The sequence below is a fragment of the Esox lucius genome, chromosome 5, assembly GCF_011004845.1.
Source record: "Esox lucius isolate fEsoLuc1 chromosome 5, fEsoLuc1.pri, whole genome shotgun sequence".
NCBI lineage: Eukaryota > Metazoa > Chordata > Actinopteri > Esociformes > Esocidae > Esox > Esox lucius.
Window position 1 is genome coordinate 23,419,134 of NC_047573.1, and position 26,042 is coordinate 23,445,175.

Genomic DNA, 26,042 nt, shown 5'->3' on the forward strand with positions numbered 1-26,042 from the left:
GATTTTCACGCACAACCATTTCTAGGGTTTACAAAGAATGGTGTGAAAAGTGAAAAACATCCAGTATGCGGCAGTCCTGTGGGCTAAAATGCCTTGTTGACGCTAGAGGTCAGAGGAGAATGGGCCGACTGATTCAAGCTGATAGAAGAGCAACTTTGACTGAAATAACCACTCGTTACAACCGAGGTATGCAGCAAAGCATTTGTGAAGCCACAACACGCACAACCTTGATGCGGATGGGCTACAACAGCAGAAGACCCCACCGGGTACCACTCATCTCCACTACAAATAGGAAAAAGAGGCTACAATTTGCACGAGCTCACCAAAATTGGACAGTTGAAGACTGGAAGAATGTTGCCTGGTCTGATGAGTCTCGATTTTTGTTGAGACATTCAGATGGTAGAGTCATAATTTGAGAACATGGATCCATCATGCCTTGTTACCACAGTGCAGGCTGGTGGCGGTGGTGTAATGGTGTGGGGGATGTTTTCTTGGCACACTTTAGGCCCCTTAGTGCCAATTGGGCATCGTTTAAATGCCACGGCCTACCTGAGCATTGTTTCTGACCATGTCCATCCCTTTATGACCACCATGTACCCATCCTCTGATGGCTACTCCCAGCAGGATAATGCACCATGTCACAAAGCTCAAATCATTTCAAATTGGTTTCTTGAACATGACAATGAGTTCACTATACTGAAATGGCCCCCACAGTCACCAGATCTCAACCCAATAGAGTATCTTTGGGATGTGGTGGAACGGGAGCTTCGTGCCCTGGATGTGCATCCCACAAATCTCCATCAACTGCAAGATGCTATCCTATCAATATGGGCCAACATTTCTAAAGAATGCCTTTAGCACCTTGTTGAATCAATGCCACATAGAATTAAGGCAGTTCTGAAGGCGAAAGGGGGTCAAACACAGTATTAGTATGGTGTTCCTAATAATCCTTTAGGAGAGTGTATGATTTTGCTATATAACGCTGTACAGAACTTGTTTGCTTCTGCTGCCCTTTTATGAGCAAGTTTGATCAGTAATGCATATACAAGCATGCCCATGGCCAGAAGGTGTTCTACTGCATAACATCACTATTACAGCAATTGCAGCTTGCTATGAAATCTGGTCCCCTTAGTTTGGCAGCTTAAGACCGAAGGTGTGAGAGCGACAAGAATAACGGCGCTATTCAACAGTGTCCATCTGTGGGTTACTGCTGCCATCATGGTATTATACGGAAGGATTATTACGAATCCAACTTGGCATCCTTCATTACCTTGCTGCTCAGCTGCCAGATTTGGTTGCCTTAATCTCTTTCCTGAACCGAACTACAACAAAGACAAGGTCACCAACAGACGTAGGTTGGGATGTCAGTAGGAGCTCAGGTGATCCTTTTCCCAGAGCCTATGAACTGCACAACCTGTGTGTAATTTACGTTATTAAGTTTAAAGTAAAAACGCAGTATGATCTTTAAGCAGAATATTTCAAATGAAAATCTGGTATCATATTTAGGCAGAGTATTGAGACACTAGAAGACAGGGTGCTGTGAAATCCCCCTGCATGAACTTTGTCTAGCTACCATTGTCAGAAATGTTTAAACTGGCTAGATCTACTCATCTTTATCCCACAAAAGATCCACAATAAGAAGTATCTGTTCAATAATCAGCTTTCCTACGATGTCACCCTATTAGGTCTTTTCCAAAAAAAATATTACGGTTGGAAAAAAAGTACATCATACACCTCTGTGCCTTTCTCTATCCCTTGTGCCACAAAGCACCACCTGATACTCTGAAGTAAAAGCACAAGAAGAGCAGCCAGTTGGGGGTCCAAAGGTTACCGGTGAACACTCAACACTTTCAGCTTTAAGTGTGCTCTGCTCAAAGCTAAAAGGAATAGGTCAAGTAATACCACTCTGCCAAGAAAAGCGAAAAGGTGTAAAAAAAAAAATATATATATATACACACTCCTCATGCCTGACTTGATCCAAATGTAACAGGGAAACAGAGTGAAATGGTGTGAAAACTAGGCCTTTCAGAAGTCAGCAGGATTAACACGTTCCACTGGCTTTATTAACAGCCTAAAATGGCCGACACGCGAAGTCTTGGCTGCTAGCCAATCGCAAAAGTTAAAACAATGTCAAAGAAAGCGCCATCCTAGTCCATATTTGCCCCAAAACACACACGCCACAGGTGACCAGCCTGTGATTGTTAGGCTTCAGTTGATCTCATGGTGAAGCCGCTACAGTCCCACAATGCCAACCATGGCCTAAACCTTACTGTGGGTTCTCCGTTTGCTTTAGAGAAACAGGAATCCATCGGTGGAACCCTAGAAAATATCTCCAAATATAAAACAGGGCACTGCCTTGACTTGATTCACACCATTTTAGCCTTCCAGTGGCGTAGTGGTGAGGTCACCTCTAAAAACAGCCACAGCTGGAGATCCAACGTCACACGGCAGCGAAAACAATCACAGTTGTTATTGTTGGTGGTTCGGGAACACAGCGGGGAAGATCACAACGTCAGTGCGGGCTACAGGTTACCACGGAGCTCAGCGGCTCCCATGTGTACGAAAGATGTTGTGGATCCACACAGGGAAAGCTGGTCTGGACTGAGAGCTGTCTGTGGTTGTCATGCCATACATAGGTCAAGGGAGTTGGTAAAAAAAAAACATACAGATCTGTGATCAGGTGATATGGGAACTGGGTCACAGAGGAGCACACCCTGGGTTTAGCAGATAGATAAGTTATTTCCCAGCAGGCCTACATGCACGCACACACATACATATAGGCATGCACGCACATACGCGCACACACAGTGCCTAACAATAACAACCGGATGGTCTGTGGAAATTGGTTTGGTAAAGATTTGAGGGATATAGGAAATACAGATTAAAGAAGTCTATAGACAGTGCCACGGTGTTGACAAAATGTGAAGCAGACAAACTGAGATGAGCCAAATGTGGGATTTCAGCAGGCTAAAGTACTACTCAGTAACTAACGCTGGCAGTTCTTGACTGACTAATGCTTTTATCTATTGCATGCTTTACTGTACCAAGGCTCTACTCCCCCCCGCCCCGCCAAAAAAAAACATTCAACAATCATAATACACAGTTTTAAAAAATGAAGGGAACACTTTAATCACACACCGGTCTTCGATGAAGGAACTATACAAAAGATCACAATACTTTACTCTACATTGTGTAATTCATTGAGAACAAAATTATATAACAGCGGTCAATGGAAACCAAGATCACCAATCAATTGAGGGCTGGATTCAAACCAGGCCACTTAATGGCATCAATGCCTTCATCATCCAGGATGGCCACATGAACACTGGCCACATGAAGCCGGGCATGGTCCTGGCCCAGGAGAAACCTAGGGCCCACTGCACCAGCGTAAAGTCTGATGATGGATCTGAGGATTTCATCCCGGTACCTAACAGCAGTCAAGCTACCGTTGGCTAGCATGTGGAGGTCTGGGTGACCCTCCAAGGATATGCTTCCCTAGACCATCACTGACCCTCTGCCAAACCGGTCATGCTGGATGATGTTGCTGGCAGCATAACGTTCATCATGGCATCTCCAGATTCTTTCACGTCTGTCACATGTGCTCAGTGTGAATCTACTCTCATCTGTGAAGAGAATGGGGCGCCAACGGCAGACCTGACAATTCTGGTGTTCTCTAGCGAATGCCAATCGAGCTGCACTGTGCTGGGCTGTGAGCACAGGTCCCACTACAGGAAGTTGGGCCCTCATCCTACCCTAATGGAGTCTGTTTCTGACAGTTTGGTCAGAAACATGCACACCAGTAGCCCACTGGAGGTCATTTTGAAGGGCTCTGAGAGTTCGCTTCCTGTTCCTCCTTATACAAAGGAGTAGATAAGGTCCTGCTGCTGGGTTGATGCCCTTCTACAACCCTGTCCAGCACTCCTCGTGTAATGAGCCGTCTCCTGGTATTTCCTCCATGCTCTTGAGACTGTACTGGGAGACACAGCAAACCTTGTGACAGCACGTTTGGATGTGCCATCCTGGAGGAGCTGGACTGCCTTTGCAACCTGAATGGGCTGCAGGTACCACTTCATGCTACCAGTCGTGACAAGGACACTAGCAAAATGCAAAACTAGAGAAGAATCAGTCAGGAAGGATAAGGAGAGAGCAATTGTCTGTTGCCACCACCTGTAAAACCATCCCTTTTAGGGGTTGTCTTGCTGTTGCCTCTCCAGTGCACCGGTTGTCACTTTCATTTGCCACAAAACAGGTGACACTGATTCACAATCGCTTATGCTTCCTAACTGGACTGAATGATGTCCCTGATGTTTAATTGACTTGGTGTTGTACTGTGATGATTGTGTGTCCCCTTAATTCTTTTGAGCAGGGTACATTAAGAATGCAATGCTAATGAATACGAGAATGAGAGCACACATCACGTATACTTTCAGGTTCCTGTACTGGCTGCCTGTTTTAGTTTTGAAATTCATTTTCAAAACGCTTTATTGATTTTTAAAGTAAAACGTGTCCTGGAACCCAACTATGTCTGACAGGCTTCTACGATATGTGCCCAGTTGGTCTTTCAGATCCTCTGGCACAGTCGTTTTAACTATTCCAAAGGTCAGTACCAAAACATTTAGCGAGGCTGTCTTTGACCACTGTGGTCGTAGTCTTTGAAAGAGCCATACCTTTTTATCTTTGCCTTAACTTAAGTGGATTTTTATCATATTAACGAATTTATTTTTACATCTTATACACCACATCTTTATTTTACTGTTTTAGTCTCTTAAGGCCAGTGTTATTATCATGATAATTTTTTTCATTTATTAATTTTACATGTTTTCTAACTCTGTTTCACTAAAGTGAAGTGTTCATTTTTCGAATTCTTTATAAATAAATTTTCAAGCAACCTTAATTTAACTGAGATTTATTATTAAGAACTATGCTACATAACTAATATTTGATTGACTGATTGATCAAGATTCTTAACAGGTACAGTTTCTCCAAGTAAATCCAAGAAATGTTTAAGATGACTGTTAATAATTGCTGTTAAATGGCTTTTTTCAAAGTAAGTGAACTGAAGTGGAGCGATTTAAAAATCTAATTAGTTCAACACTGATGACGACTGCCTGCTTAAAATGCCTAAAGTAATGCTTTTACAACATTAGATTTGACAGAGAAATTATAAGTGTTACAGGCGAGAAATATAGCCTATAGAATAATATCCCCTGCTTTCCAACATAATGTAATTACAGTAATGCCTAAGGTTAAGATGATGAGTGACAATATTCAGTAAATGACTTGGAGTCAAGCTTATTGAGTGATTAGCAATTCATAACAAAACTTCCACTTTTAATAATTTAACATCCACATTTTATCAGCTTTTCTTTTCATTATTAAATGTATTTCAACAGGCATCTATACCACATGAAATAGAATCACAAATGCCACTCAACACAAAACATGTATTGCATTAAACATTAAACCAGTCTAGCGAAGGAATGGAGTTCCAGTTTGTAGATCTCACAGCCGAAGTTGACATTCTGAGTGAAAAGGTATGTTGAATCGGACATTCGAGTACAACGCTTGCATGTGTGTGTGTTCATGTGGGCATGCATGCATAACGTGTCCTGACAGTTCGATATTCCCCACCCCCCTTCTCCCTTCACAGACTCCAAACCCACCGAAGGCTATGGCAGCCATGGAAACCACAACGAGATCTCCATGGCAATGGTTGCCATATTGTTCTGTCTCAGAGTCTATGAAGGACTCCAGTCAACAGAACAGCCAGTGATATTTGGTGACATTTCACTCATGGACAGTTCCTATTATTTTGAATGTTCTGTCCAGGGAAACGCTGATAGTGTTGAACAACCGGCTTTTAATAAAATGGATGTCACATTAAAAAATAAAGTGTGGTGGATTCACTTCCTTCTCAACATGACAATTATCATCTATTACAGCATTTCAACATTACAACCTGACAGAAAGAAAGATGTCCCAATAGCCCTAAAACTCTGTGGGTCAAAGAAAATGGCTCTATTAAACCCATGTGTAATTATTATAACGACCAAACCACAATTAAATGAGGATGTCAAACCATCGAGCCAGTCCTATATACTCAGCAAGAATGCACTCAAAAGTGCCCCTTTTATGGCACCACCCTTTTATTACCCAAATCCTAATCATACATGACACCTTTCAACAATTTACAATAGTTTTTATGAACAGTTAGTCCCAAACTGTACCCTAATCCCTTTAAAGTGCACAACTTCTCCCTATTCCGATGGGAAGTATGACACTGAATAGTCAAATGCCGCTTGGGACAATCATGTCCTTCCTGTGTCACAACCTATTTGTGCATTTTATTGAATATTCATCTGACAGATCCGGGTTCAGAGAGGGCAGAGCGGGGGGGATGTTATTTGAAGGTTGTTTCTTTGTCTCTGGCACCAAATGCAACTGATCTAAGACACGCGTTACAGCATGTTAATAACCTCACTGAGCCTCACAGTAACAGCCAATGTACAATGCACCTGATAGGAGAAAGCCTCTAAGCAACTTTAAGGACTAATATTAATGTACGGTGTGTGATTCATATGGACGGTCTTGCCTGTCACTTCAATAATATATGCAATTTAACAGATGCCAAAGTGAATAACAGTAACGCCTGCACATATTTGATCTGGGGTGGTCCCAGTTAGAAACAAACCTACGCATCAAAGTAATATAAGGAAATACATCAACTCGCGCTTATTATTACTCTCAATATTATCGATTTGTTTTGCTATTATTCATTCCTCATTCATCTGTCTTTTGCAGTTTCTATAACTAGTCTTCTAAAATCTGTTTGTCTTTGACCGATTCCATTAAAAAAGGAGTCAAAAATTCTGTTTTTCCTGTTAGGTTTTGACAGCTTTCTGATTTCCCCAGTCTTTTCTAGTTTTTGATCTCAAAAAGAACAGTTTTGTAGCAGAAAGACAACAACATTTGATGCGTAAAACAAATTAGCTGTGGCCTTTCATTCAACATTTAATGTGCACCTCGTAACATGCTGTGTAGTTTAGCTGTGATCTTTTATCAATAAATAAAAATGTACAGGTAGGCTTTTATTGACAGAGACCGTGAGGAAAGATAAAGGAGAGTTTTTGATGAACGACCAGTGGGTCAAATTCGAGCACATGATGCAGCAGTACATGGAGACCCCAGGGCGGAGGCTTTGACTGCTGGACCACCAGAGGCCACGTTCAGGGGTGTTCCTGTAGCACTGATACCATGGTGCCTGCAATGCAAATACCCACTGGATTGATGAACGTAATCAGGATGCCATTCTGCCCCGGTAAGCATTGGCTACTTTGTACTTCATTTAATCAATAAGGTTTTTGGAAAAGCATTTATCTACCAGAAGACAGTTTACATACTCACTAATGGCTACATGAAGTAGTAGACATGCATTGCAAACCCCCACCCCATGTTCTGTAATGAAACTTCCATTACATTAATTGATTTCCTACTAAGTTCAGTACATACTGTGAAATTTAAATGTCTGGATTCCAGTGTGTCCATCCACAGTTTCCATAAACACTTTATAGGCCCCTGCATAATGCATATAAAATAACAAGGGTGTTGTCGATAAAGGCATATACAAGTTTTATACTTTCCCTCAAAGCACCATGTTCCATTTCAGCCACTATCCACTTCTAAAGTCATTTCACCGACTGAGCAGAACACTGTGTAGTATGACAAACAGCAGTCAATGCAAACAGCCAGGACACGGATGCAGTAGTGTTCAATCCATGCAATATTCAGCACCGCCATCCATTATGAACAGAATGTACAAGACCACTCCCTCTCGCACTCTGAGAGCACGCATTATCAATGGATTTATGCGATGGGAGGCAGTGACTATCCATCAACTGGCTATTGTCAGGCACAGACATTTACAGTGCTGTTAGCGTAGCCGTGTTTGTCACTGTGTGTTATGGGTATTGCTGCATGTAGTAGTGCATCTTGGCCACCGTCTTGCCAGAAACACCTCCTACATTTTTTCTCCTGTCATATCATTACGTATGCTGGACACGGTGTTCGTTAATAACCCTAAGTGCAGAACCCATCACTGTACCCTTTATATGACAGTGGGTCAATCTGCCTCAATGGAGGTTAAGTCATACTGATACGTTTTCCTTTATGAAGGCCATACTAAGACAGCTCCGTTTGACCTGTGGATCAACGTAGCCCAGCAGACAAATGGCAGCCATTACCTAAAATCACATAGCTGTATTTTGTTGACTGTGGCTAAGGCACGTACATAGTTGGACAGAAAAACATTGCCGTTCTCGGGCCCTTCCACTCTGAACAAACGTTAAAAAAATAAACTTCATGAAATTGCAGGAGCTTGTGTCTCTGAGGAGGTTTAAAACAAACACTAAAACTATGATGAACAATGATGTGCGGGGGCTATCAATGTTTTACTAAAATATTGTATACAAACCCTGTTTAAGTAGTAAATTGCACCCTGTCATTGAATCTCCAGACATGACTTACTTTATCTCGTATGTAATTGTTCCTCTTTCTGAATGGCCAGAAAGGATTAGACTACCACACAGAATGACAAGTAGTCCCCATATTATTCTACAGGTTCAGCCTTTTTGACATTTCGGAGATCAGGTGACTGCAGTCTCACACCGGACAGCGATGAGTGCAACACAGCCAGCCAGTCGCCCTGGGCACTTATCAGTTAGATATGTAGTTTCTCCCAGATAGGTAAGGTTCTTTGGCCTGACAACCAGATCTCTCTCCGGCTATAAGCTGAGTCATGCCATAGAAAGCAGACCCTCATCCCACCAGAGTCAAAACCCACATTCCATCACCTCAAACTCAAAATCCCTAGTCCATTTTCTAGTGTGTGATCACCATTAAAAGCAAAACCCTCATCCATTTCCTACAATGTGATTACCATCAACAGTCAAAACCTCATATTTCCTACTGTGATTGTTCCTTACCTTCCCCACTGAGCTCCAGGCCTTCCAGGGACATGACAGAGTCCTCCTCCCCCATGGAGAGCCTTCTGAACAGGCTGCCAGCCATGTGGGGCACACACCAGAAGCATACACAGCCAGCGACCACTCACACCTGAGAAGATCTTCTTCCCTCTCTATCCTTGCCTCCTCTAGAGCGTCTCTCTCTCTCTCTCTCTCTCTCTCTCTCTCTCCCCCTTCTCCCTCTTTCTCTCTCTCTCTCTCTCACTCTCTCTCTCTCCCTCCCTTCCTCGTCCTCTCTATACCAACAGCTCCAGAGCGCCGGCTGACTGACTGAGCCTCTCCCTCTGAATGGAAGCTGCTGGGAGAAAGACAGAGAGAGAGAGAGAGAGAGAGAGAGAGAGAGAGAGACAGAGAGAGGGAGAGGGATGGAGAACTGGAGGAAGGAAAAGGAGGGGTCGCATGATGGTTCTCTACAGAGACAACATGAGGGAGGTGTGATGCTTAGAAAGGAAGGGGGAAGCCAGGCACAATGATCAACTGCCACTATCGTGTGTGTGTGTGTGTTGTGAGGGAGAGCCAGGGGGCTGAGGATGGTATCTTCTGATTGGAGCTTATATCTGGAACGACCTCATCATGGTTCACAACACACTGGTTGTGTCCTGATTCTCCTCCCTACACTTGCCCACTTCTCTGCAAGGATTTAGCAATTATAAAAAATACAAAAAATCGAACCAACCCTGAACCATATAATCAATGACAGGTGCACACTTCATGAAACGGCTCGGAATCTGTGTCTGGCCATGTAATATGAATCCAACGAATAACAAATATTGGTAAAGAAACTAAAATCAGAGAAAGGATTCCTAATATACTTTATAATGTACTGTGGCTGTAGCTAGCTATTAGCATTTCGCACACGATGCAGTGTACATAAAAACGTTACAGCTTCATTGACTGAGTGCATGAACCACCTCGTCCCTTCAAATCAAAATGTAATTGTAACTGGCTGCATAGGTTTTCCAGTGCCAAAAATACTACACTATAACATTAAACTATAAAATGCAACTGAAATGGTTTGGGGCACAATTTACTTAAGGTTAATAAAAATGCCAGTATGTAAGACCTCCCACTCAGCTAGTTTACAAATAAAGATTTCTAAAAACAGAATAAATGCAAAAAATCTCAGGGGACATGAACATCCATCAAAATTCCTTTGTTCGCCAGCTCAAACTGATATACTTGTACTTTGTGCCGGCTGCCAAAATTAAAAGGTTGTTAATCAAATGAGTCAGCCAGTCACTAGGGAAAAGACTTCAAAAATGCATTACGTACTCCCAGTCTCACGTTGGTATTTGACATTTGTCCAGGGAAGCTATAAATAAGTATAACTATGAGTGAAGTGAACCCAAATGTCTATATGCTAAGTGAAGGAAGAAACTACTAAGATCAGATCTTTTCCCTGCCAAGATGGTTTGGGTTAGTAATAAGGGATTTATAATAAGGGTTATAATAAGTTTGATATATTTATGTACATGTCCTTTTAATAACCCAATACAATCACCAAGCATGTTCCAAACACCTAGGCTGGCCACGTCCTGGGCATGGTTATTTCTTACTGACAGCTAGCTGTGTGTGAGTTTACCAATGTGTCTCATTGACACGATTGTTCAGATTGCAGCTAGCTCACAAATGGCTTCAAATGAACCTAGAAAGATAATTAAACAGGGTCTAATTGTGAAGCCCCAGATTGTACCCATAAATGGTACAGAACAAGAGTGTGCTACCATGAGCTACTGCTGAAGCATCGGTCAGTGTTGCAACAAGGGCTTGTGGCTACGAAGCCCCAAAACTCGCCTGTTCCTGGTTGATTCAGGGTTTGAAGTGCACACGTCAAAGATTCATGTTGTGTTTCTAAAACGTCTTCCACTTTTCAGGCTACAGTGTTGGAATAACCGACCGACTGACAGCCAGTACAACTACTACAAATAGCAACAGCTCTGTTCTACGCAAGGAGAGAGCAAGAAAACGTGATGACCAGCTAGACAAGAAAGCGGTAAGGTGGGTTGTGACTAGCTAAGTAACTACAGTAAATCAAATAGTACATTATGGTGGACTGCATCCACAGGCAAGTTCATAGACAGTCTAAAAAATATCCTATTTTTCTCTGAACTCTTGACGTGTAACCCACCTTGATAGGGGCCTAATAGAGAACTAAATCGTCTTTCAACTCCCTGAAATAAGTGGACACATCTTGACTTACTCTCTTCCCATCTCTGACCTGTTGTTTACTTACAGTGGTGAGATAAAATAAGCACCCTATTGTCTTAGTCCCTAATTTTCATCATCCGGTCAAACTGTCTATCCATGTCTGTCTCTGTCCGTCAGTCTGAGTCTATTTATGTCTCTCAGCCTATGTCAGTCTGTGCGCTCTCACTCCCTGTTCCAGTCCTTAACCCCCTTGACCCATGTACCTGTCCAACAGCAAATACAGGTACCCTGTAATGAGCCCACAAAATGGACATGAAGGATGGGAAAAAAACATCAGGGACTATGAAGCACCAAACCCCTAAATCGGCTCAAACCTAATACCCACTAAAGCAGCCGGGTCTGTAGACACGCACCAAGGTCAGTGTGCCTCTTCTGGAGAGTAATGAGCCTTAATGACAGACAGATCCTTCCAGCCAGCCAGACTGATAAGTCAGAGTTTGAGTCTGACTTTACTGCTCCATTAGGCACATTATGACGATAAGTCACATTACAGGAGTGGAGATGACTTGCAGGGCCCAAAAGTAATAAAATGTTCTAGCTTGTTCCATCTCTCCCTCCTTCTCTCCCTCTCCCCATCTCTCTCTCTCACATTTTCTATGTTTATCCCCCCACTTCAATGCTTTCTCTTGGTATTTTTCCTGCTCTTTTTAGCTTTGTTTCTGTTATGTTAAATTGCTGGAAGATCTCTCATGCAGACTCATTCATCAGAAAGGTTGAAACGTCCCAGTGCTTCCCTTTCTCCTCTCTCGGTCTGTCTGTCTGTCTCTCTCTGTCTGTCTGTCTCTCTCTCTCTCTCTCCATGTGTAACTCTATCTCTGTGTACATCTCTCTGTGTGTCTCTCTGTCTAAATCTATCTCTGTCATTATCTCTCTCTGTGTCTAACTCGCGCTCTCTTTGTCTAAATCTATCTCGGTCTTACTCTCAGTCTCACTCTCCCTCTGTCTAACTCTCTATTTATCTCTTTCTCTGTCTAACTCCCTCTCTCTCCATCTCTCCCTGTCTAACTCTCTCCATCTCACTATATCTCGGTCTCACACTCTCTGTCTTGCATAGACAATTACATATACATGCACACACCTTACTCAGCCCCTCCCTCTAACACTCCCGTCACGAAGAGGCCAAGCCACTTACCAGAGTCCGAGCAGGCTGATGCCACAGGCATTTTGAAAATCTGATCCGCCCAAATCCTCTTCTCTGAATCTTGTTAGGTCAACCGAGGGGGGAATGAGAGAGGGAGGAAAGAAGTAGAAGAACATGGTAAACACATTAACTACTGTTGAGTTACGAATATGACCTCGAACAGCAAACAGACTCAGAACGGGAGGGAGGGGGGCGACAAGAAGAATGGAAGGAGTTCTCCCTGTCATTTTACTCAGCCCACCCAGCCTCAGTATTGTTTTCTATGCCCACACATGCCCAGTCTCTTATGTTGCTGGAAGCTAATTATAGGTTACACCCACCGTTGCTTTGGTAATACCCACACTGTCCAAGTCAGTTTCCATGATGCCAAATACAGTTAGAGTTGGACGGGTTGGCTACCCTGAATGAGGATAAGATGTCGCGCTAGCTAACAGAGGATCGTTAAAGTAGCCATTTATCAGATTTTCCACAATACAAAAGCAATTAAGTGGTAATTATATTTGAAAGGGTATTGGGCAAGGGTGTCATTTCATATGGAGAAAACCTTGTTTTATTGTCAGCCATAACTCAATAAAAATTAAGTTAGAAGGGAGGTGTCCATCGCCCCCAGGTTAAAGCAGTACACAAAAGAAAATAACCTATTACCAGTACCTAAACAAATTGGGGATAAGCTTTGGAAAAAAGTTGAATATACACATCAATTTTAAGCAATGGAACCATACACTGGCTGAACTATGAACTGAGTTTGCCATTTTTCTCTTTGACAGCTAAGAAACGTAACGCATACGAAATGTGTTTTGCTCGGGCGTATACCACAGACAGGACAGGCTGTAACTATAGGAACTCCAAACCACATTTTGTATGACATTACTTACATTACCAATCTAGCTAGCCGTCATCTAGAGAGCTTCTAATGCAATCTAGATTCATAAACATTTCTGCTATTCCCCTTGCAGACACTAAATATCTCCTTGAAGACATTAGGACAATGGGTTTAGATGCCTTAAAAAACTGACTAGGGACGCTGAAACACTTGCAGAGAGAAGAGAAGAGGAAAAAAGAACCAAAGAGAGAATGTGGTGATGGAACTGAGGTAGAAGGAAAGCCATCGATGGGGGTGAACGGTATGGATGCTAATTCATGGTTGTCATGACAACATCTGCCCAGCCAATTGTGTGTTTGAAGTGATGTTACCCAAAGATGAGGGAAAGTCTCACTAAGTTAGTGATAGATGGTGCACACAGACACTAATACACGAACACACACACGCACACACCATCTCTCCCTTTCTAAATCAAATCATTCTCTTAAAACGTACATACAAGTCCCTTCCAGCTCATCCCTCACACCATCCTGTGTTTGCAATGGGAAATAACAGAACACACAAACACAGACCCACACACACAGACATGATAAAGGACACACGTAGACACAGTTTGCTAGGATTCAAGCTGATTGCCAGGATGACTTTGCCATGCTTAACTGGGTTGACAGAGGAAGGGATGAGATGGAGAGAGGTCTTATCTTTTACCTGTTCTCCCTCGCCAGCTCTCTCCCTCTCTTCTTTCTGTTGATCATTTCTTATTCAAGGGCAACATAACATAACAGAAGTTCAAAGAAACGCCAGAAACTAGACGCCCCATACAGTAATCCAGATGAAACTAGACGCCCCATACAGTAATCCAGATGAAACTAGACGCCCCATACAGTAATCCAGATGAAACTAGACGCCCCATAAAGTAATCCAGATGAAACTAGACGCCCCATACAGTAATCCAGATGAAACTAGACGCCCCATACAGTAATCCAGATGAAACTAGACGCCCCATACAGTAATCCAGATGAAACTAGATGTCCCATACAGTAATCCAGATGAAACTAGACGCCCCATACAGTAATCCAGATGAAACTAGACGTCCCATACAGTAATCCAGATGAAACTAGACGCCCCATGCAATAATCCAGATGAAACTAAACGTCCCATACAGTAATCCAGATGAAACTAGACGCCCCGTACAGTAATCCAGATGAAACTAGACGCCCCATACAGTAATCCAGATGAAAAGGAGAAAACAATTTGTTTAGTTCTCTTCTGTGCTGCTCAACAAGTTAAGTAAGTGTGGAGGAGTTACCATCAGAGCTTTGTTACGGCCTGAAAAGGGCAGTTATTTCACAGGCTCACTTTTTGCCATTTCCCCTGTAAACCAGAACATCCTGTTGTGGGGAATGGCATGGATGATGATGCAGAGGCGATGATGCTGCAAACCAAATTATATTGTCTTCTATTAGTGCTATCAAGCAATTAAGCCTTCATAATGCACTTCCAAATCAGACTAATGGGGGTATATACAGCAGTAGTAGCACTCAGTAGTAGTATATGCTACAGTAGAAGCACTCAATTTTACAAAACAAAACATGGTTTGTAGAATTAGCTAAAACATACAACATTCCCACTGGGTCTTAGTTGTTTGGTGTGTGAATGGCTTGGTCTTTAGGACGTCCATGTTCTATCAGAAACAGAATCAACCCAACCACCACTTGGCCTTCCTGCATTCGGTCAGCCAATCTTTCTACACGTCATTTCATTTTCTTCCATAACCAATTATTGTATCTGTAACCATCGTTTACAACAGTTGGAAGGTAATTGCGCCAGCGCTGCACCACACCCAATACACCACCAGTTAACACCTCCCACCCCCACTGACGCTCACACACACACACACACACCCTCCTACACGCTTTGCCAGCCCACTCTCACACTCGCACACACACAAAGACCACTATCATTAATTGCCTCTGCCTCCCATGATCTCTGTCCTACTGAGCCAATGTCACATCTGCACTACAGCTGCTACGACATCATGCTGGCCGAGTCAGCCTGTATTCATTATCTCCCTACTAGACAACCAATTAAGACAAGGGCCCAGCTGTAGTGGTGGACAAACACCAACCCTGGCCCGCAAAAACACAGAGACAGATGAAAACGGCATTAGCCAGCACAATGCCTGAAAACTACATTTTCCTGCAGTCAATAAAGGTTTTGCATGTAAGCTACATCTTTCAGATCCATCATCAACACATTTGCCACTAGCCAGTGGCTGCTGTCTTAGTTGGTGTCATTGGCACCCAGGTGTTATGTCTAGCTCCAACAGGAGGTTTGCATTAAACCTGTGATGCCAAAACACAGACGACTGTCTGACACAAATAAATACTCTGTCAGAAAAACACACGCACACACACGCACGCTACAACCAAACATGTCCTAATCCATGCGCGGGCTCACGTCACGCCTGCCTAAAAATAACCCAGCCTGCACTCCCACATGTTCCGATCTTCCTCTCATTATTTTACAAGAGGAAAACCTTCGTATCCAAGACAACCGGGAGGAGCTCTTTCCTTTTTTCCGGCGCTTTGCCATGGCAACAAGGAGAAATGCGTAAAATAATAATGAGAAGAGGCGGGATTCGCAATTGTATTCAATACTGGGGAATAATGACAAGTAAAAACCTGTAGTTTAATTAATTTCTGCTATTGCACGTAGTTTTGTATTGAAACAATACTGAGAACTTGTCTTGCTGAACCACTGAGATCCAGAGTATTGCCTCTAAAAGGAATACCAGCTGAATCGATCACTGCACAGTGAGATACAGAATCTGGATCACAAGGTTTGGCTAAAACGGCAGTTTAAAAGGTCCATGATGCAAGCTCGAAATCACTGGAGGATACATGTCTGTGTGAATGAGATCTCTCACTTGAAAGGCTGATTAACTCGATTTCAGACACTGGTTCGATATGTGTCACTCCATTGACTGAAGGGCTTGAATAAACTTTAGAGGGGGTGTATCAGATTGTTCCGTTGATATAGTTTACATTCAGGTATACTGGTATAACTTTTGAGCAGCAAGTGTTTGCTGCATTTGTTTGGGGCAGGATCAGTAGTTATTCTTTGAGTCTCTTAGAGTAATATTTTTATCTATGATATGTTTGGCTTTTTACTGTAGATCATAATTCATATGTTGAAATGGATATAAAGCAAAGGGCCTGACCCTAGATCCTACTGAATGATTAAATGGATATAAAGGGCCTGACCCTAGACCGTACTGAGTGATTCAATGGATATGAAGGTCTTGACCCTAGATCATACTGAATGTGGTCAAACAGGCTGGACTCACAATGGAAATGTACGATGTCGTACATAGAGTAAATCAGCGGCATTCATATATTTATTTTGTTTTCAAAGTCAATAAAACGTAAAGCTTGAAACTATTGTTGTTTTTTCTAACCCTAACCTTAACCACACTGGAAGCGTGATCTAACCTTAACCGACTTGTACTCCAAAGCTTGTGAGTACGAATAACGAGAGATGTATATTTTTCTAACCTAATGTCACCAACACCATCACGAACTGTCAACACCCTGATACCTAAACATATGTACATAAATCTGACTTTCCAAATGTAAAATTATTTACTTCTGTATGACTGTTCATACATAAGTATTAATGTCTGAATAATGGTTCATATGTAAGTGTTTACGTCTGAATGACTGTTCCTATGTAAAAAACTGTTCACGTCTGAATGACTGTTCATACATAAAAGGGTTTACGTCTAAATGACTGTAAAAGTATTTTCATACACTGTAAAAGAAAGTGTAAAAAAACAGTACTTTTCTGGCAACTGGGGTGCTGTAAAAATACCATTAAAAAACTGATTTATGTTGTAAAACTACATAGCGTACAATTACATTATTAATCTGTAGAAATACGGAAATTTGCTTTACTTCAAATAGAATATTTTGATGTAATTTCACAGCAAGATTAATTTTCTCTCCCAAATTAATTTGTTGCTGTCATCTATAGTTAAAACAACATTTAAACAACAGCTATTTGTATTTTGATGCCTTACCAACTTCTACCAGACACAATGTTGGCAGAAATGCCAGATCTCCCAAAGAATTTCATGCAAAGCAGCAAATCACACCAAATAGAATCATCTTCTTTTCTATGGTTGGCACACAAAAACAACCATAATCCCCAAAAAACCGCCCAAAGGGTAACACTGTACATAAAGTACAAGATGGCAAAAAAACTAAGCTCTTTCACCTTCATATCAATTGCAACAAACATAAACATTAACAAAATGAACTGCCAAAAAGCATGCTGGGATATCAATAATAAAACAGAAATACTCCGTATTTATACAGGTTTTTTTGTTAACTGCGAATCAAAGTCTGTGGAAAAACAGATAATTCTTATGTTTCTTGATTACAGACTTTTCCAGTTATTTTAGTGTAATTGAAAACAGAATTTTACTGTAATTCTGAAATACAGAGAATTACATGTACAATTAAAAGTTAATTACCGTAAAATAAAATAAAATTTGTACAGTTTATGAATGACTGTTCATATGTCAAATTATTTACATCTAAATGACTGTTCATACAAAAAAGTGTTTAAGTGCCTGATCCTAGATTGTAATAAATATTAATGAAAGGGTCAACACCTCCTAGTCTGAGACTCTCTATGATTTATTTATAAAGCACATATTTTACTTTTTTATAAACATTTTATTCATTTAGCAGACACATATCCAGAAAGACTTCCACTGAATGGAAAAATATATACAGATAATTCCAGAGGATTTAAAAGGTACTTTTAAACAACCAACCAAACATTTGACTTAAAATACCCAAAAGCTGTAAAATCATATTCTTCTAATTTATTCAGCCCTCAAATTTACATCCAGTGTCACACAACGGGAGACCAAAAAAAGGCAATAAAAAGGCAACTGTAAACATGTCATCCCACCCCCTGGGCCAATCTGTGGAATTATGTAAATACTGGAGCTCTATGACAAGACGCATCAACAAGAAAGACACAAGTACGGATCTGATGCAAATGACTCAAAATTGGCCAAAAGAAAATTATAATAAAATCACAGGAGGTGATTGGTTAGTCTTCAGAGCAGCTTTTGATACCAATTTGCTATCATTTTTTATTTTAAAAAGCAGCTGTGTTGTGCCTCTGTCATATTAAATATTGAAAGCTGCATGTCTAACAGAAAACATAGGGGCATCTCAACTGGATAATTCTCTGAGACAAAACATGTATGTTGTGCTATTCCACAAGGGACTTGACTTGCACCTTTGCTGTTTCAGATTTCTGCAATTGATGTTACACTAGCATTATCCAAAGGCTGTCTATGCATGTTAATGACTCAAAAGAGTAAGTGTTTATTTGCTCATAGAAACAATGAACAACATTAGAATTAATACAAATTAAAACTCATTAAAATTAATTAAAAAGAAAAAACATTTTAAAGATTTTCTTGTGTCATCCAAAAGGTTATTTACATCATGTGCTATGGTGAGAAGAAATGTAATGGGAAAAACTGAAGAAACTGGGTAAGTTGAAGACCTAAAAAGCGGTCTGTATGTGATGAACATTGCTTAGATTTCACTTCCTTAAGGGACAGATGGAAACCCATTGGCATCCTTGCTAAGCATTTGGCACTCTCTTAGAGTGTGAGAATAAGTCTTACAAGAAATTGCCATCTTGGATTGATTGGCAAAAACTTAAGATTTTGGCAAGATAATGACCCTAAACACTGCAAAAATGATTGCAACCTATTTGGAACAGGCAGAACGCACACTCACCATTTCAGCCCCTAACGCAACATCAAAGCAGACAAAGTTTTTTTTAAAGTTAAGTCAAATCCTGAAAGAGCCTTGGAAGTATTTACCAGAGGACTAGCATAACTCACCGTTTATAACCCGCATCATGTATAAACCGCACCATTAATTTTATAGCTTTGTGTGTATACAAACCCAAGTATTAACCACACCCATATATAAACCACATTTGCCTGGAGAATTATGACTCATACATACATTGTATATTAATATTAAATATCTGTCCCAGGGCTCTACCAAAACTCACTTGAAGAATAAAATAAGTTTTTGAAAACTCTGTAATGCCAATTGTTTCATATTTGCTACATGAGTTTCTGAGACATCTACGTCGTCAACTTGATCAATACTTTCCAGAACATCACTGAAAAGCGGAAAGTGAAATACATAGCCTTGCAAATGCAGACGGCCTAAAAGCTTATCTAACACGTTTTACTATCATATAAAGTGCACTACAAAGTTAGGCCTAAAAAACGATATACATTTTTTGATATAAAATGTAAAGAAATAATGTCTACCGCCAATGTAAGCTATAGCTGAGATCGAAATCAATAAATAAAACCTTTGAGCGTTTCCTGCGCTCGAGAGTGGACAGAGGGTTTTTCTTGGAGCTTGAGCTGCTGGAGGTTTCCAGTGTGAAATATGAGACATTATAAATCAGGGGTTGACATAATAAATGTTGACACCTGTCCTTCGGGCAAGTAAGAATTATTTTTTTTTACTTGTCCAACAGCTGAATGCACTTGTTCAAAAACATACATAAATACATAAGATAAATACATTTCAAAGCATCTCTCAAGTTACAATTCCTAATTTCTCCAGATTATGTGTATAGGCCTGTCTATGCATTGGCCAAAGTGTCCGTGGCTGCACATTCTCCCGTCAAGTTTGTTTTTATAGATCCCAAAATTTGCCTAGTAGCCAATGACCATCTGGATGATCCAGAGGAGGAATGGGAGAAGGTCATGTGGCCTGATGAGATAAAAATGTAGCTTTTTGGTCTAAACTCTACTCGCCGTGTTTGGAGGAAGAAGGACGAGTTCAACCCCAAGAACACCATTCCAACCGTGAAGCATGGATGTGCAAACATCATTCTTTGGGGATGCATTTCTGCAAAGGGGACAGGACGACTGCACTGTATTGAGGGGAGGATGGATGGGGCCATGTATTGCGAGATCTTGGCCAACAACCTCCTTCCCTCAGTAAGAGCATTGAAGATGTGTCATGGCTGGGCCAGCATGACAATGACCCGAAACACACAGCCAGGGCAACTAAGGAGTGGCCCCATAAGAAGCATCACAAGGTCCTGGAGTGGCCTAGCCAGTCTCCAGATCTGAACCCAATAGAAAATCTTTGGAGGGAGCTGAAAGTCTGTATTGCCCAGCGACAGCCCCGAAACCTGAAGGATCCCTGCTGCAGTATGTGCAAACCTGGTCAAGAACTACAGGAAACGTATGATCTCTGTAATTGCAAACAAAGGTTATACATACATCATACATCTTCTTCCGCTTCATCCGGGACCGGGTCGCGGGAGCAGCAGTCTAAGCAGAGATGCCCAGACTTCCCTCTCCCCAGACATATCCTCCAGCTCTTCCGGGGGGACACCGAGGCGTTCCCAGGCCAGCCGGGAGACATAATCCCTCCAGCGTGTCCTAGGTCTTCCCCGGGGTGTCCTCCCGGTGGGACGGGACCGGAACACCTTACCAGGAAGGCGTTCCGGAGGCATCCGAAACAGATGCCCAAGCCACCTCAGCTGACCCCTCTCGATGTGGAGCAGCGGCTCTACTCTGAGCTCCTCCCGGGTGACCGAGCTTCTCACCCTATCTGTAAGGGATCGCCCAGCCACCCTGCAGAGAAAGCTCATTTCGGCCGCCTGTATCCGGGATCTTGTCCTTTCGGTCATGACCCAAAGCTCATGACCATAGGTGAGAGTAGGAACGTAGATTGACCGGTAAATCGAGAGCTTCGCCTTGCGGCTCAGCTCTTTCTTCACCATGACAGACCGATACATCGACCACATTACTGCAGAAGTTGTACCGATCCGTCTGTCAATCTCCCGTTCCATCGTTCCCTCACTCCCCTAGATACTTCTCCACTTGAGGCAGGCACTCTCCCCCAACCTGAAGTGGGCAAGCCACCCTTTTCCGACTGAGGACCATGGCCTCGGATTTGGAGGTACTGATTCTCATCCCCAGCCGTTCCCACTCAGCTGCAAACAAAGGTTTCTGTACCAAATATTAAGTTCTGCTTTTTTTTTTTATCAAATACTTATGTCATGCAATAAAATGCAAATTAATCACTTAAAAATGTGATTTTCTGGATTTTTGTTTTAGATTCCGTCACTCACATTTGAAGAATACCTATGATAAATATTACAGACTTCTACATGCTTTGTAAGTGGGGAAACCTGCAAAATCGGCAGTGTATCAAATACTTGTTCTCCCCACTGTATTAAATGCTGTAGTTGAAAATGTTTTCACAATCGGAGTACAAGCCGTGGTTTATAAACGCAAAATAACAATACAGTGCCCATAAAAGAGTATTCACCACCCTTGGACATCTACACATTTTATTGTGTGAAAACATGAATTCATAATCCATTCAATTAGGAAGTTCTGCACTGATCAAAACAAAAATGTCCATCATCTCAAACAGAAAAATAATAACTACAAATTGTTTTAAGTTTATTACAAATAGAAAGTAATTGTTTGCCGTATTCACCGATTTTGCAATGACAAACCTGAATGGGACACAGAACCGAACAGGTGGAGGCAGGGGTGATAGGTGGGCATGCACCCGCATGCTAATGCAAACATCAACATCCGACTGAGTGAGTAACCTGACGTTTAAATAGTCAGGTATACAAATCTGACATGTGATAGGACCGATCCTGCATCAGCTGACGCGTTGCTGACCAATTACCACTCGAGTTTGCTGGCTACGCTAATTTACGGTCTTTCACAGCTGAGCAGGAAGACACTGTTTATACTGCACAACCAAATTGCTTCTCTACAGTGGCCTCCATGGGATAGTGGCAAAAAGAAAAAAAACTCACATCAAATCTCGACTAAATGTCCTTGAATGTCCTGGAGTGGCCCAGTCAAAGCCTGGTCCTTAATCCAGTTAAGAATACGAGGAAATAGTTTAAGATTGCAGTTCACCAAAGGCATCCAACGAAGAGTTATCCAAACAGTCTCATGGGTATTATTGCTGCCAAAGGGGCCTACCAAACATTGACTAAAGGGGTTGATTTCTTGTTACGGACATTTGGTTTTACTCATTAGAAATATTTCTTGTCGATCAGTGGCAAAAACTCCTAATTAAATCCATTTTGATTTCATGTTTTAACAATATATGTGGAAAAGTCCAAGGAGGTGAATACTTTTGCCTGGCACTGTACCTATAAAAAATATTTTATATTTTGCAGGGATGCAACAAAGTGTTTAAAAAGTGTTTTGTTAGACCTGCTTTTCATTTTATTAATGTTTCTGTGTTTATATAAATGTAACAGTGTTTTCTAACAAATATTATTTTTCTCAGGTGGCCCAAGAGTCACACAGTACTACACGTTTCAAACAGAATGCTGCATTATATCACTAGAGGAAACTGCAAGACAGAACCGTTGAAGATTTAGTCTTCAAGGAGATTGCTACATTCATTTCTTCGTAACCTAATGTAACCAGTTCAAAATAATAACTTTGAAAAAAATAAAATAAATCAAAAGTAGGAAATTAGACATTCTGTGTGACATGTAAAGCATGAATGTAGAAGCAAACTAAAATAATGTAAATGTTGTTTGAAGCTTGTACAGGCTACATGGTTGACTGACGTCTGAGGTATTCATGTACAGCAATGTTTTCATTCTCACCACCTCATGCATATTGATGCTGACAAGGTGTTACTATAGTTAGTTATTTGAATTGCTCTGAGATAGCCCCATCTTAAATCCACACACACACACACACACACACAAATACCCTTTGCAGTAAAGCAGTTCCACTACCAGTAATTCAGTCAAGGTCCCGATTTCCCATGCTATTCATTTACGCCGGAGAGGAAAGGAAATACTGATTGAATAAGAATGAGTGATGCTAGTCCTTGGTTCAATGTCACCCACATCCCTCTTGACGGACGATGCAATTGGTGTTGCTGATCAATTTGTTACAGATACAACATGATGTATGTGATATACAATAACAATACAATAGGGCAAAACAACAAGGCCGTCAAAAAGCAACAACGTGATGTGAAACTAGCCCTAGGTTTTTCCAGACCATATCAGCTCACCTGAACAGGAAGACAAACTCTCGTCCCCATTGAGCCTGTAGATTCTAAAGTACGCAGCAGCCGAGTCCGTTTTACAGTAGCTGTGTTACTATGGTTACGACCCCTAAATTAATCTAGTTTGAAAGGAATTTTATTCATCCTAAAAGACCAAATTTGGTAACATCTGGGTATGAAGAGTGTGTATGGAAGGGGCTGGGAGCTCCTGGGGGAATGTGGTTGGTTGGACACCAAAAATGTACAGGAACACATGAAAACATCCCACCCCCCTGCAACCACCTGCTGTGTTCGGTTTTAAAACAAAATCCTTTGGTTTTACACCTTTCAAAACAAGATCTGATCATGTAGCTGAGTTTTTGACACCATTTTCGGAAAAGATCTGATCTGTTTTGATAGTAAACAATTATCATATCAGTGTTTTTGGAAGGGAATCATATAAGCATCAACCAATTGCAATAACAGGCAACAGAGTTCAAATCCTATGTAAAGGAGGTTGATATTTTATGTAATATTCCCTTTTTATGCTTATAGAAGCCCATCCTACCTCTATTTTTTTTGTATACATCACATTTTGCTGCAAAAAAAAATGTACATTTAAAAGACAGATTTGCCCAGACCTGGTCTGTTGTGGCTGTGACCAGTTTGAGAAGGTAAGCAGGTAATGTTTATGAATGAGACAGCAGGGGGGAGGTGCGGAGGGGGGGCCTAGAATCAAAGCTGTCACTGGTTTATCTCCACGCCGACTCACTATGCCAACAAAGGAGGCCCTGCCTCTCAGCTTTCCCTGCCGACTGCAAATTGCAATTCCACATTAATTAACCAGCCACAGAACCATCTCGAACCTTGTTGGCTTGGTTCTCTCTCCGCAATATATTTCTCTCACTACAGTGAAATGAATGGTAAAAGCTATACTACGGCAGCATTTACATTATTTAGAAGTATCGTTTCACACAGATCTTCTATCTGACTAATTTACTGTGTACAACAGTCGATTTTCAGCCGACCTCAGTGTCAGGGTTGTAAAAGCTGAAACTGAGCTAAGTGTAATTTCTCCGTCAACCACTGGTTGTGCACGCTCAATGTCGTTTAGGTACACAGGAGACAGGATCTCCGCTCACTCACTGATGTATAATCTTGCTTGGATGAGCAACATCCTTTAGTCCTGCTTACTTAATCACTAATCTACCATGGTCACATAGCACTAGCGAATGAGGAAAGTTACCTTACAGTCATTACATCAAGGAAGAGAGGGAAAAAAGAAAGGGACAGAGGAAATAAGTATAACAGCAGTAAGGTTTAAGACTATAGGAGAATCTCAATTTTAAAAGGGAATGTGGAAACAAATGTCTTTTTTTTATGAGGGCTTCCTTGTATAGCTTGACACACTACATATGCCTATCACTCATATGGTTCCAGGTGACAGAGGAGAGGACAAGGGAGGAGTAAAGGAGAGAACAGACTTATACCAAATAGAGAATCTCCCCAAATCTAGCAGTGTTTTTATGCCAGGGTAGGAAGTGCTTAGGTAGCATTTTTGTGGCACTCACCATCTTGTAGTATAACACTCTGTCAAACCTGCCAACAATCCTGTTACAGCTGTACATTTTCAAATGAAGACTCTCAAACGGAAGATGAAGCTCTTTTAATCTGAGCTAAAAGAACTACAGAATAAGACCTGTCAGAGTTTTGAAATGTAAATCCACATAGTTAAAAGACATTAATCTTATGGGTGAAATTAGAATACGAAGTGATTTACTTCTGAAACCCACCAGACCCAAGAAGATAATATAATTCAACACATAATAATATCGACGTTCAAGTTTAGACTGTAACATTTGAAGTAGATTATTATGGCTGAAAATTACATATTTTCCTGCCGGCCATGTCCTCAACCAGTGTTCAGACAGAAGGAATACTCTGTATTCCAATAACTTGGTTAGGGAATTGGTAAAAAATATTGATCAAGTGTTTAATAATGAATGTCCAATATGTTTCTTCACCAGGTGTGATGATGACAGGTGCGGCCCGTCCCCGTAGGGCAAAACTAGATATCTGTCCACAATCCCAGAATGATCATACAGTCTAGTGATGACATAGTTTGAGTTTTAAATGGGTATCAAGGATATTGTGAATCGCAGTGCGGCTGGCGTGAAAGCCAAACATCCAAGTCGCTGAGAATTGTAACGTGGCTCACAGCGAGGATCGCTACAATGCCCCCGTACAAACCAGTCCCCATGCCACAAAACGCCACTAACTAAATTCGTCTGGTGAGCTCTTCAGCGTCTTCTCAGCTGCCATCAGTATGCTAAAAAATTCCCAAGCGCTACAACGTCTCCTTTGCATTTTCTCATTGTCAACATTCAACTTCGGACAGCAATGTAGCAAACGGCTTGGCAGAATTAAGCCCGGGTCATTGGTGTTAAAGATTAACACCATACAGAGCGCCTTCAGTTTTAAACCACTTGGTGGTTCATATAACAAAGACTGCTACAATAAGAAATCAAATAACACTAATTTGTTTGTTTATTCATACGGTGGCATTTAAACTGAAAGTAAAATGTGCGTAGGGTGTGACGTGGGCATCGGCGAACAGGTGCTACAATTCAGGTGCTACGACTGTCCTTGGCTACATATATTTACGAGCGCAAATTATGACAGGGAACACACAGATTACATTTGCATTTCCTCACACTGAGTCCCAT

The 26,042-nt window shown here is 41.4% G+C and overlaps 1 protein-coding gene across 6 annotated transcripts in view; it reads right to left on the reverse strand.

Moving 5' to 3' along the window:
* Window positions 1-26,042, reverse strand: part of mpp2b (membrane protein, palmitoylated 2b (MAGUK p55 subfamily member 2)) — a 45,503-nt gene that overhangs the window by 18,834 nt on the left and 627 nt on the right. For 2 of the 6 annotated variants that reach the window (XM_010894501.4, XM_010894500.4), the window contains exon 2: window positions 12,361-12,429. The exons of 1 other annotated variant lie outside the window; for it this stretch is intronic. In XM_010894501.4, coding sequence (XP_010892803.1) covers window positions 12,361-12,391 — 31 coding nt within the window. In that variant the 5' untranslated portion in view covers window positions 12,392-12,429. Of the gene's footprint in view, window positions 1-8,981; window positions 9,181-12,360; window positions 12,430-26,042 lie in introns of those variants that run through there. 3 more of the 6 variants (XM_010894498.4, XM_010894497.4, XM_020046220.2) reach the window with 2 other exon arrangements.